Below are 13,543 nucleotides of genomic sequence, written 5' to 3' on the forward strand. Positions count from 1 at the left end.
TTTATTTGAGACGGAGTCTCGCTCTGTCGCCCAGGCTGGAGTGCAGTGGCCGGATCTCAGCTCACTGCAAGCTCCACCTCCCGGGTTCACGCCATTCTCCCGCCTCAGCCTCCGAGTAGCTGGGACTACAGGCGCCCGCCACCACGCCCGGCTAGTTTTTTGTATTTTTAGTAGAGACGGGGTTTCACCATGTTAGCCAGGATGGTCTCGATCTCCTGACCTCGTGATCCGCCCGTCTCGGCCTCCCAAAGTGCTGGGATTACAGGCTTGAGCCACCGCGCCCGGCCTTCAAGCACATCTTGACCTCTCTGTTCTCTGGGGTGAAAACTCATCTTCAGGGCTGTCTGCGACAAAAGAGAAACATCGGGTTACTAAAACCTCAGGAACAGAGATTACAGATTGGGTTAAGAGCGTGCCCTTTCTTAAGGATGGTATGCATGGAAAAACAGCAAACAGTTTCAGAAATATACAAGAAAAATTGCCTCTAATGGGTATTTATACTTCAACTCAATTTGTTCTGTAAGTGGTAGGGAAAATGGGATAAAATACCGTATGTTCGAGTATTTTTGCTGCTCAGTCAGAATGAAACCCTGCAGCAGGCATGTCCATGTTTCATGAGAGAAATAGAAGAAAAAGAATTGGACATACAAGATGATCCTTTATGACAAGCCCCCCTGCCACTTGGTTCAGTGGGCATTTTTGGGTGAAGCAGAACTTCTTTCTCTCAGGTCTGAAGGTTCAGATGTGTTGGTCCTTTTTCCCACTAGTACACCTGAAAGTTCCATTGAGAGCCATTTGTCCCTCCTCCTTACCCATCTAGTCCTACTCTACACCCACCAGTCCCTGAAGAACTTAGCCCTGTGAGTACTACTTGTAGTGGAGCTGCCTATCAACTTCCAAGGGGAAATCTTTGATCACTTACAGAGGTTGCAAATGGGGAAGAAGGCCTGTGAGAGGATGTGTCCCCTTTTCTCTGTCTGGTTTAGCTCTATAATAAGACAAGTTTGGTCATTTCTCTGAAGATCCAGGAAAATTCATGGGTGAGCTTGAGAAGTTAACTCTGACCTACAGTTTAACATGGCAGGATCTGTATATTTTGTTGTCTCTGTGTTGTACAGTGGAAGAAAAACAATGCATTTTGGGGACAGCTAGGACTCATGCAGGTGAGGTATTGGCTCATAACCTGAACCATAATATATATCAGACAGGAGGTATAGCAGTTCCAGATCAAGATCTAGAGTGGAACTATCAAAGTGGGTGTGAGGACTTGGAAGAAGAGATCATATGGTCACTTGTTTGTTGAAACAGATGAAGAAATGTATGAAAAAACCCATTAACAATGAAAAGGTTAAGGAAGTTTCTCAGGGCAAAGATGACAATCCAACTTTGTTTTAATAGCCTTTAGTTGAGGCAATCAGGAAATATACTAACTCTGGTCTTGCCTCAAGGAAAAGATAAACCCTTCTGAGAGTACATTTTATAACCAAGTCTGCCCCTAATATCTATAGAAAACTACTAAAAGCAGCTATGGGTTCCCAAAGTTCTCTGGAACAGCTTTGGATATGACATTTTTGGTTTTTAATAACAGGGACAAAGCGGAGGAAGCAGAAGAGGAAGAAGAACCTCCCACAAGTTGCAGCTCTTGGTTGCAACCTTAAGCTAACCTCCCAAATGGGGTCGCCCTCCTGGGTCTTGGCTTGAACAAGGGAAGCTGAAAAGTGGGAAGCCCAAACTTGGGCGTCGGAGTCACTGTGCCTTGGGCATAAATCAGGGTGTACACTGTAAGAAAACTGACCATTGGAAGAGGGTTTGTCCAGTGTTCTGAAGAGAGCCATCAGCACCTGAACTAATGATGGGTAAAACAGCCAGGCAAGTACCCAAGAGTGACGGGACCTGAGACCTTCCACCACTGTTTCCATCAGACAACTAGCCATATATCTGGAAAAGCCTCGGTAACCTTTGCCATGGCAGGTAAGAATATGAAGTTTCACCAGGTGTGGTGGCTCACACCTGTAATCCTAGCACTTTGGGAGGCCGAGGTGGGTGGATGACTTGAGGTCAGGAGTTCATGACTACCTGGTCAACATGGTGAAACCCTATCTCTACTAAAAATACAAAAAATTATCCAGAAATTGCTTGAACCTGAGAGGTGGAGGTTGCAGTGAGCTGAGATCATGCCACTGCACTCCATTCTGGGAAACAGAGACTCCGTCTCAAAAAAAAAAAAAAAAAAAAAAAAAAGGCCGGGTGTGTTGCCTCATGCCTGTAATCCCAGTACTTTGGGAGCCCGAGGCGGGCGGGTGGATCACCTGAGGTCAGGAGTTCGAGACCAGCCTGACCAACATGGAGAAACCCCCATCTCTACTATAAATACAAAATTAACCGGGCGTGGCGGCACATGTCTGTAATCCCAGCTACTCAGGAGGCTGAGGCAAGAGAATCACATGAACCCGGGAGGCGGAGGTTGCCATAAGCTGAGGTCACACCACTGCACTCCAGCCTGGGCGACAGAGTGAGACTCCATCTCAAAAAAAAGAATATTAACTTTCTTCTGGACTGCTTACTCTGTTTTGACCCATTATAATGGGTCTGTGTCACCCCAAAACTGTATGGTCACGGGGATAGATTGACAAGCCCATAGATGCCATTTTACCTAATCTCTAAGCTGTTTTTCAGTGACTGGTTTTCTTACATAACTTTCTTATCATGCCTGGATGCCTCAGGGAAATTGTAGCAACTTCTCTTTTGGTAGATAAAGCCAATAAACTGGCTTTAGAACAACACCCTGAGGTTTAAGCCCACACCAAGTACAAGGAGTTCTGTAAGCTAAAAGACACCAGTGGATGACAGGGAACTCTTATTGAAATAGCAGGCATTTTGCTAGACACTCAGATAAACCTGATGCGAGGTGCTAATCAATAAAAAATAGTTAAACATTTGCATGACTCTACTCATTTGGGAATAAATTCCCTGTTTAAATTAATATCTTGGCTTTTTATAGAAAAAGAATTACTTAAAAGAGTAGACCAGGTCACTCGGGCCTGTGAACTATATGCCTGGAACAACCCAAATGACCAATGTTTACCTCCTCCTTTAGTAAGGCCTGTTCAGCATAGAGGAACGTACCCTGGTGAAGATTGGCAAATAGACTATAACAGATGCCCCCATGTAAAGGGTTTAAATATTTATTAGGCATTCATTGACACCTTTACTGTTTGGATTGAGGCTTTTCCTATGCAGTCTGAAAAGGCAATTGAGATTTCTAAACTACTAAAAGAAATAATTCTGGTGGGTGTGGTGGCTCACACCTGTAATCCCTGCACATTGGGAGGCCAAGGCGGGTAGATCACCTGAGGTCAGGAGTTCGAGACCAGCCTGGCTAACATGGTGAAACCCCGTCTCTACTAAAAATACAAAAATTAGCTGAGTGTGGTGGTGTGCACCTGTAGTCCCAGCTACTCTGGAGGCTGAGGCATGAGAATCACTTGAACCTTGGAGGCAGAGGTTGCAGTGAACCGAGATTGTGCCATTGCACTCTAGACTGGGCAACAAGAGTGAAACTCTATCTCAAAAAAAAAAAAAAAAAAAGAGTCTCATGAAATATAGTAATTAAGAAAATTAATTCTTTATCGCAAACCCTTGCCACAGAGCACATCTCCTCATATGTAGAAACACTATAACTATGGTAAATGTGTTCCTCAATAGTAAATTAATTAATTATTAAAATCATTCAAAATTGTTTATTTTATTTAATTTTTCAGAACAATGCTTATGTTTCACATAGCTAATTCCTTTAAGTCCTTAACAAAAACTGGGCCGGATGCGGTGGCTCTTGCCTGTAATCCCAGCACTTTGGGAGGCCGAGGCGGGCGGATCACGAGGTCAGGCGATCGAGACCATCCTGACTAACACGGTGAAACCCTATCTATACTAAGCAAAAAAAAAAAAAAAAAAAAAAGTACAAAAAATTAGCCGGGCATGGTGGCGGGCACCTGTAGTCCCAGCTACTCGGGAGGCTGAGGCAGGAGAATGGCGTGAACCTGGGAGGCGGAGCTTGTAGTGAGAAGAGATTGCACCACTGCACTCCAGCCTAGGCGCCAGGGTGAGATTCCGTCTCAAAAAAAAAAAAAGTCTTTAATAAAAACCAAGCTCACAGCAGCTCAATACAGAAGTTAAAAATAAATCCGTCTTGTAACGTTTCCTTTTGGTTTTTCTGTCGGCCTTTTTATTTAAAATAATTTAAAAAAGTAACCAACGGGCTGGGCGTGGTGGCTCAAGCCTGTAATCCAAGCACTTCGGGAGGCCGAGGCGGGCGGATCACGAAGTCAAGAGATGGAGACCATCCTGGCCAATGTGGTGCAACCCTGTCTCTACTAAAAATACAAAAAATTAGCCAGATGTGCTGGCATTCACCTGTAGTCCCAGCTACTCAGGGGGCTGAGGCAGGGGAATTGCTTGAACCCGGGAGGTGGAGGTTGCAGTGAGCCAAGATCAGGCCACTGCACTCCGGCGACAGAGCGAGACTGCATCTCACGGAAAAAAAAAAAGAGAAAAATAACAAATTCCTGTCCACATCCATTCCTATCTGGCCTGGGACAATTAATTGGCTTTAAGTCTTTTGACTGTTAAGGCCCTCAGCCATAGGGAATCCTGCCACGGGAAAACTGACACTGTAGAATTATATGACTTCTTCTGTGACAAAACCTTTTCTCTCCCAAATACCAGTATATGATGCAATACAAAAATCGGAGGAAAAATAGATTTGTCTACTGTTAACAAGTCTATAACAATTTAGACACCGAGGACCAGACATTTCTTGCATTGAATTTATACGCTCCTCAGGATGCTATACCTATGGAGATAAATTGGCTGGAAAAAAGTTAAATTTATTAAATTCTAATTTAACGTTGGTCCCACAATTCTCAAGTAAGATTTATCACAAGGTCCAAATAACCCTTTATAAGGAGGATAAACACATTGTGAGTCTGATCAAAAAGTATGATGATGCATGCAGTGGTTTTTGGGTTGGTTAGTAAACAGAGGCTGTTTACTGCCCTCTGACTCTACGTATAACCTTTTGGGTGCCTAATCCTTGCTATCTTTTTATATATTTTTTGAAGATGTTATGCTGGATGGAAAAGAAGGAAAGGCACAATTAAAGACCTGCATCACGATAGCTCAGAAAATAGATTTTATCCAAGATTTTTTATTTTAGACTAAACCTAGGCCTGACTCCATCTCACCCTTTAAACAATTGACTGTTACATCAGGTCAGACTATGTCCTCATAGCATTATCCAAATTGCTAATATTTAAAACTACCACCAACCAGACTACTCTAGAAATGAGCCTTCCTAGCATTGTGGGAGCTCACCTAATGACCAGATCAGACAACTCTAGGAAGAACCCTTCCTAGTACCATGGGACCTGCTGCTGTTAGCTTGCATATGCATTCTGTGGAATGCTTTTTGGCCAAGAGGAGGACTGAGGACTGACCTCTGATTTTTTTATCTTGCCCAAATTTGTACCTAGGGGATATAGGGAGTCATGCCCTACAAACCATACATTCTTATCAGATGCAGTTTATTTGACCCTATATATCATGACTTACTTTTTCAGTCTAACTCTCTCATAACATTATGAGACAAGAAAAAAGTATTTAAACTCAAAATAGATTTCCTTGCCATATCTGGAAATTGCCCCACAAAGTCTCTTGTGGGAAAAACTCACATTCTGTAGAGAATCTCCTTCCCCCTTTGTTTTCCTTTCTTCCTGTGCAGATCCAGGAGATAGTCAACTAAGAGCCAACCACCCTTTTAGGTCTGATAAGAAACATTTTACAACCTGTTCTGTCTCTGAAGTCAGCTATCTGAGAGATTTCTCTGCACAGTAAAACTTGGTCTCCATAATTCTTTACCTTAACCTAAAAATTCCCTTTTGTTGATCCCAAGTCTTCAGATAAATTCCACCAATTGTCAACCAGAAAATGTTTAAATTTACCTGAGAGCCCCCTGCTTGAGTTGTCCAACCATTCTGAATCAAACCAATGTATGTATGTATGTATGTATGTATTTATTTATTTATTTTTGAGGCAGAGTGTTGGTCTGTTGCTCAGACCACTGCACCTGCCCACCAGTGCATTTTTTAAATGTATGTGATTGGCCAGGCACAGTGGCTCACGCCTGTAATGCCAGCACTTTGGGAGGCCAAGGCGGGCGGATCATGAGGTCAGGTCCTGGCTAACACGGTGAAACTCCGTCCCTACTGAAAATACAAAAAAATTAGCCGGGCATGGTGGCATGCACCTGTAGTCCCAGCTACTTGGGAGCCTGAGGTAGAAGAATCTCTTGAACCTGGGAGGCGGAGGTTGCAGTGAGACCAGATCATGCCACTGCACTCCAGTCTGGGCAACAGAGCAAGACTCCATCTCAAAAAAAAAAAAATATTCGATTGATGTCTCATTCCAAAATACATAAAAGTAAGCTCTACCCCGACCACCTTGGGCACATGTTCTCAGAACCTCCTGACAGTTGTGTCATAGGCCATTGCCACGCATATATGGCTCAGAATCAATCTCTTCAATTTTTTTTTAAAACCGTCTGTGACAAACCCACAGCCAACATTAAACTGAACAGGAAAAAGTTGGAAACATTTCCTCTGAGAACTGGAACAAGACAATAGTGCCCACTTTCATCACTTCTATTCAACATAGTACTGAAAGTCCTAGCCAGAGCAACTTGAGAAAAGAAAGAAAGAAAGAGCCTCCAAGTTGGTAAAGAGGTAGTCAAATTGCCACTGTTCACTGATGTTACACTTATCTAATTAGGAAACCCTGAATACTCATCAAAAAGCATCTAGATCTGATAAATAAATTCAGTACAGTTTTAGGATACAAAATTAATGTGCACATATTAGTGGCATTGGTATACACCAATAGCAACCAAACTGATATTTAAATCAAGAACTCAGCCTCTTTTAAAGCAGCTGCAAAAAGTAATAATAATTAGGATTATCCCTAAAGAAGGCCATGAAAGATCTTTACAAGAAAAACTGTAAAACATTGCTGAAAGGTATCATAGATGACACAAACAAATAAAAACACATCCCATGCTTATAGAGGGGTAGGGTTAGTATTGTAAAAATGATGATATTACCAAAAGCAAGCTACAAATTCAATACAATTCCCATGAAGGTAACATCATAATTTCCTCACATAACGAAGAACATCTAAAATTCATATGAAACAAAAAAGAACCTGCATAGATAAAGTAAGACTAAGCAAAACAAAAATCAACTCAAGATGGATCAAAAATGTTAAGACCTGAAACTATAAAAATTGTAGAAGATAATACTGGAAAAACTCTTCTAGACATTGGCTTTGGCAAAGCGTACATGACCAAGAACCCCAAAACACATGCAACATGAAACAAAGACAGATGAGACTTAATTAACTCTCAAAAGAAGATATACAAGTGGCCAAAAAACATTGATAAAAATGCTCAACATTACTAATGATTAATGATCAGGAAAATGCAAATCAAAACCACAGTGTGATACCACCTTATTCCTGCAAAAATGACCATAATTAAAACATCAAAAAATAATACATGTTGTCATGGCTGCGGTGAAAAGGGAATACTTTTACACTGCTGGTGGGAATGTATACTAGTACAACCACTATGGAAAACAGTATGGAGATTCATTAAAAACTAAAAGTAGAACTACCATTTGATTCAGCAATCCCACTACTGGGTATCTACACGGAGAAAAAGAAGTCATTATATGAGTAAGACACTTGCACATGCATGTTTATAGCAGCACAATTTGCAATTGCAAAAGAATGGAAGCAGCCTAATTAATGCCCATCAACTAATGAGTGGAAAAAGAAAATGTGGCATATGCCACACACATATGTGTGTATATATACATACATATATACACACCAATGAATGCTACTCAGTCATAACTAGGAATAAAATAATAGTATTTGCAGCAACCTCGATGGAGTTGAAGACCATTATTCTAAGTGAATTAACTAAGAAATAAAAAACCAAACATTGTATGTTCTCACTTATAAGTGGGAACTAAGCTATGACAATGCAATGGCATAAGAATTATATAAATGGACTCTGGGTACTCAGTGGCAAGGGTGGGAGAGGAGTGAGGGATAAAAGACTACATATTGGGTACAGCGCACACTGCTTGGGAGATGAGTGCACCTAAATATTAGAAATCACTACAAAAGAATTTATCCATGTAACCAAACATCATCTGTACTTTAGAAACTTTGGAAATAATAATAATAATAAACAGAAACAAAATAACCCCAAACCCCATAAGTTTAACTTTCTGTGCTTTGGCTGTTTTTGGTTTATTTTTTATTTTTCAGAAGGGGTCTCACTCTGTCACCCAGAGTAGAGTGCAATGGCTTGATCAGGGCTCATTGCAGCCTCGACCTCCTTGGTTCAGTCAATCCTCCTCCCTCAGCCTCCTGAATAGCTGGTACTAAAGGTGCAGGCCACTATGCTCAGTTAACTTTTGTATTTTTTTAGATACATGTTTTTGCCGTGTTGCCTAGGCTGATCTCGAATTCCTGGGCTTAAGCAGTCTTCATTTCTTGGCCTCCCAAAGTGCTGGGATTATAAGCATGAACCATCATGAGTGACCACAATCTTTTCTCTTTTTTTGGAGACAGAGCCTCACTCTGTCACCCAGGCTGGAGTGCAGTGACCTGATCTTGACTCACTGCAACCACCGCCTGTCAGGTTCAAGGGATTCTCCTGCCTCAGCCTCCGAGTAGCTGAGACTACAGGTGCGCGCCACCATGCCCAGCTAATTTTTGTATTTATTAGTGGAGATGGGGGTTTCACCATATTGGCCAGGCTGGTCTCGAACTCCTGACTTTGTGATCCACCCACCTCAGCCTCCCAAAATGCTGGGAATACAGGCGTGAGCCACTGCACCCAGCACACAATTTTTTTTAAACATGATATAGAAAAGCTAACTATATTTAGATCTGTTACTTAACAGAAAATTTGAATAAACATTAAAAAACATAAAATGTTTTTTATCTACAAATATTGATACAAAACAGTTCAAAATTACTTTCTAGGGATTTCATTAAAAATTAGTTTGTTAAGGGTTAATGTAATTTATATATATAAAACTAAGATTTCTAGGTGTATGAAAACCAAATTTTTGTAGAGAGTGTATAAACAAAGGTCAGGTGCAGTGGCTCACATCTGTAATCCCAACATTTTGGGAGGCCAGGGCAGACGGATCATTTCGAGTTTAGGAGTTCCAGACCAGCCTGAGCAACAAGGCAAATTCCAGTCTCTACTTAAAATACGGAAATAAACCGGGCCTGATGGCTTACGCCTGTAGTCCCAGCTACTTCAGAGGCTGAAGCTGGAGATTCGCTTGAACCTGGGAGGCGGAGGTTGCAGTGAGTCAAGTTTGCGCCACCGCACTTCAGCCTAGGTGAAAGAACAAGCCTCTCTCCCGGAAATAAAAAAAGAAAGTGTGTAAACAAAAGCAAAATATGCTTTTGATGAAGAAAGTTAGAAACATTTTGTCTACTTTGAAATTACTTAGGGGTTGTTTCAAATTGAAAACATAAAAATAATGTAAATTAAAATAAAATATAAAAACTTAAAAAATGGCCAGGCACGATGGCTCACGCCTTTAATCCTAGTAATTTGGGAGGCTGAGAGGGGTGGATTACCTGAGGCCAAGAGTTCGTGACCAGCTTGGCAACACAGTGAAACTCCGTCTCTACTACAAATACAAAAAATTAGCCGAGTTTGGTGATGCATGCCTGTAATCCCAGCTACTCGGGAAGCTGAGGCAGGAGAATCGCTTGAACCCAGGAGGCAGAGGTTGCAGTGTGCCGAGATGGCGCCACTGCACTCCAGCTTGGGCGACAGAGCTAGACTTTGTCTAGACAAAAAATAAAAAATGATAAGAGATCATAAAATATGTATAAAAATCTAGAATGGTCAAAAAGACAAATTCGATGGACTTCATTTTTGTTGTTGTTGTTATTATTATTATTATTATTATTCTTGAGACAAAGTTTCGCTCTGTCGCCCAGGCTAGGGTGCTGTGGCAAGATCTTGACTCACTGCAACCTCAGCCCCCAGGGTTCAAGGAATTCTGCTGCCTCAGCCTCCTGAGAAGCTGGGATTACAGGCGCGCGCCACCATGCCCAGCTAATTTTTTTTTTTCTTTTATTTTTTTGAGACAGAATTTCACTCTTGTTGTCCAGGCTGGAGTGTAATGACGCGATCTACACTCACTGCAGCCACCACCTCCTGGGTTCAAGCAATTCTCCTGCCTCAGCCTCCCGAGAAGCTGGGATCACAGGCACATGCCACTACGCCTAGCTAATTTTGTATTTTTAGTGGAGATGAGGTTTCACCATATTAGTCAGACTGGTCTTGAACTCCTGACCTCAGGTGATCCGCCCGCCTGGGTCATCGAAAGTGCTGAGATTACAGGCGTGAGTCACCGCGCCCAGCTGATGGATTTACTTATAACGGTTTATTAAATTAGCTTTTGTACTGATAATACATTATTACTAAAGTAAAAGTTGATTTTCTCTTGAACAAAAATTTTATGTATTATTAATATACATAAAATATGTTTGTTCACATTTTGAATACGTTGAAAAAGAGAGAGAGCAAAACGGATATAGAATTTTCGCACGCTCTGGGGTGGGCCTGGCTCAGCTCAGGGAGGAAGCCCTGCCGGATAAGGCTGCAGCTTAAGCTGTCACTCTTCAGTCCAGCGTGTGATCACATCTTCTATCACTCAGGGTCTGACTAGGCGGGGCCTTAAACGTTATCCAATGAGGGACGTTGGGCTGGGAACTGTCCAATCAGGCACACAGCTGGAGCGGACAGGGCGGCTTCCGGGATATGGCGGGGCCTTTGTCTCTCGCTGCCGCTGGAGCTGCAAGTCTGTCTTCACTGATCTGTATCCTCTGCTCCTAGAGGCCCCGCGTTTGTGGCGCTGTTACCAGCAGGTATTGGAGATCCACAGCTAAGATGCCGGGACCCCCTAGAAGCCTAGAAATGGTAAGAATTCCAGTCCGACATCCCGAGAGAGGGGAGGGCGCTGATTGGAACTGGTGGGAAGCGGTTGTGGCGGGACGCAGGCCTCCCCGCAGTCAGCTCCACAGTCTGCGCCCGGAGTTCTCCTTGCCCAGCCTGGCCTCAGTCCCCTGCAGAAATAAGATGGCGGCTACGCTGACAGCCAGATCCCCAGGCGTCCTGTCTCTTCCCTGCGCAGTGACCCGCAGTCCCGCGTCTCTCCCAAATTGTGCAGGGACCCAGGGATGGTCGTCAGGGGAGAATCCTGACTCGGGTTGCGTGTTCATGAACGGGAAGAGCTTTGGTCTGGGGTTCCCAGGCCCTCTTTTTTCCCATTAAAAATTTATGGGCGTTACTGCAAAAATACTAAGTAATTTAATAAAAGAATAATTGAAAAAATTGTACAGCACCCAGCTGTGGTTTGTAATTTGTGGTCCATGAAAGGGGCTTGAAGAAAAGATTGTTATAAGGTTCATGATAAAGAAAACCAAATTCAATAATTGGCTAGGTACAGTTATCTAGGTTTTTTTTTTTTTTTTTTTTTTTTTTTTTTTTTTTTTTTTTGGAGACAGTCTCACTCTTTTGCCCAGGCTGGAGTGCAGTGGTGTGATCTCGACTCACGGCAACCTCCGCCTCTTGGGTTCAAGCGATTCTCCTGCCTCAGCCTCCCTAGTAGCTGGGACTACAGGTGCCCGCCACCACAATTTTTTTATTTTTAGTAGAGATGGGGTTTCACCATGTTGGCCAGGCTGGTCTCCAACTCCTGATCTCAGGTGATCCACCCACCTCGGCCTCCGAAAGTGCTAGGATTACAGGAGTGAGCCACCGTGCCCAGCCTATTTTCTTGATTTTTACATTCAAAGTAGAAATAGCCTGGTAACGTAATCAGAGCTCAATTGGCAGCTTATTCTTGGTTAAGCCTGAATTTCGTTTCCGCTAATGTAGTAATATACCAAAAAATGCTCTTGAGTTTAGATTTTTATATTTAGAAGTAGAAATCCAGGGACTAGAGCCACCTCAATCTAATTGCCTGCCACTTAATTATTTTCACATTCCATAGGGGACTGATTTTTTTCTGAAATTTTCACATGTGTCCCAAGCAGGGCTTCAAGTTCACCCCTCATCCCCTATTCCTCCAGCCTAACTCTGGCTTGCAGGAAAATACTAAATTTCCCGTTTCTTCTGATATTCCCAAATGCCAGTTTCCCCTCCCTAATTCACTTTATCATCTATTTGTCCTTTAGTGTACGTTTTGATACCTATTTTAATTTTTTTTTTTTTTTTTTAATTTTTGAGACAGAGGCTTGCTCTGTCGCTTCAGATGGAGTACAGTGGTGCGATCTAGGCTCTCTGCAACCTCTGCCTTATGGGATCAAACGATTCTCTTGTCTCAGTCTCCCAAGTAGCTGGAATTACAGGCGCCCGCCCCTATACCTGGCTAATTTTTGTATTTTTGGTAGAGACCGGGCTTCACTGTTTTGGCCAGGATGGTTTCAAACTCCTAGCCTCAAGCCATATGCCTGCCTCGGCCTCCCAAAGAGGTGGTATTACAAACGTGAGCCACCTCGCCTGGTCAATTAATCATTTTTTGACGGCATTTGATGGCACATTTAAAAAGATTTGTTTTCTTTTTGTAAATATTTCCTATGAGAAGAAAGCAAAGAATAATCTCTTGACACTGTATTGTAAAATATCTCTGTGTGTTTTTTTCTTCTATTTTCCCTAGACACAGGTATCTTATCAGAATGTTTTTGGGTCAAGTTTTCCTTTTGGAAACTATAGTGTGATGTGTCTTCAGTCACCGTTCGGTTTTCTTGGACCTGGGTTTCAGAACTGTATTGGGATAAACTAAGATACCCACCGTGGCTGTGTCTGCTAGAGTGTCTAGTAAATATCAGCTTTGGGTCATATTCTCTCATAGGAAAATCTGAGGTATTGAGTGTAGCTTCCCAAGTGTGCAGGTGGATGCCCTGTCTAAGAGGCATTTCCTGGTGCACTTTTTTTTTTTTAAAGCTAATTTTTTGAGACATTAATATTGTCTTCACCCAACCCGGCTTTCGTTTCTTAAAGACACATTGCTGGTCAGCCAATCAGATACTAGTATTGAGGAGAAAACAAGTAATTTCTAACTCCTGGTTTCCTTTAGAGGGCAGAAAAATAGTAAAAAAAAATTCTAGAAACAAACAAAACAAAACCAAACCAGGGCCAGGCACAGTGGCTCACGCCTGTAATCCTGGCACTTTGGGAGGCCAAGGAGGGCGGATCATGAAGTCAGGAGTTCAAGACCAGCTGGCCAACATGGTGAAACCCCATCTCTACTAAAAATACAAAAAAATAAAATAAAATAAAATACATAGCTGGGTGTAGTGGTACACAGCTGTAATCGCAGCTACTCAGGAGGCTAAGGCAGGAGAATCACTTGAACCTTGGAGGTGGAGGTTGCAGTGAGCG

The 13,543-nt window shown here is 42.4% G+C and overlaps 1 protein-coding gene across 10 annotated transcripts in view; it reads left to right on the plus strand.

Annotated features, from left to right (window-relative positions):
* Positions 1-13,543, plus strand: part of ZNF519 (zinc finger protein 519) — a 79,734-nt gene that overhangs the window by 33,449 nt on the left and 32,742 nt on the right. For 3 of the 10 annotated variants that reach the window (XM_025366100.1, XM_025366103.1, XM_025366107.1), the window contains exon 1: positions 10,841-11,077. The exons of 2 other annotated variants lie outside the window; for them this stretch is intronic. In XM_025366100.1, coding sequence (XP_025221885.1) covers positions 11,048-11,077 — 30 coding nt within the window. In that variant the 5' untranslated portion in view covers positions 10,841-11,047. Of the gene's footprint in view, positions 1-10,840; positions 11,078-13,543 lie in introns of those variants that run through there. 5 more of the 10 variants (XM_025366111.1, XM_025366105.1, XM_025366104.1 and 2 more) reach the window with 5 other exon arrangements.

The sequence above is a fragment of the Theropithecus gelada genome, chromosome 19 (assembly GCF_003255815.1).
Source record: "Theropithecus gelada isolate Dixy chromosome 19, Tgel_1.0, whole genome shotgun sequence".
Classification (NCBI taxonomy): Eukaryota; Metazoa; Chordata; class Mammalia; order Primates; family Cercopithecidae; genus Theropithecus; species Theropithecus gelada.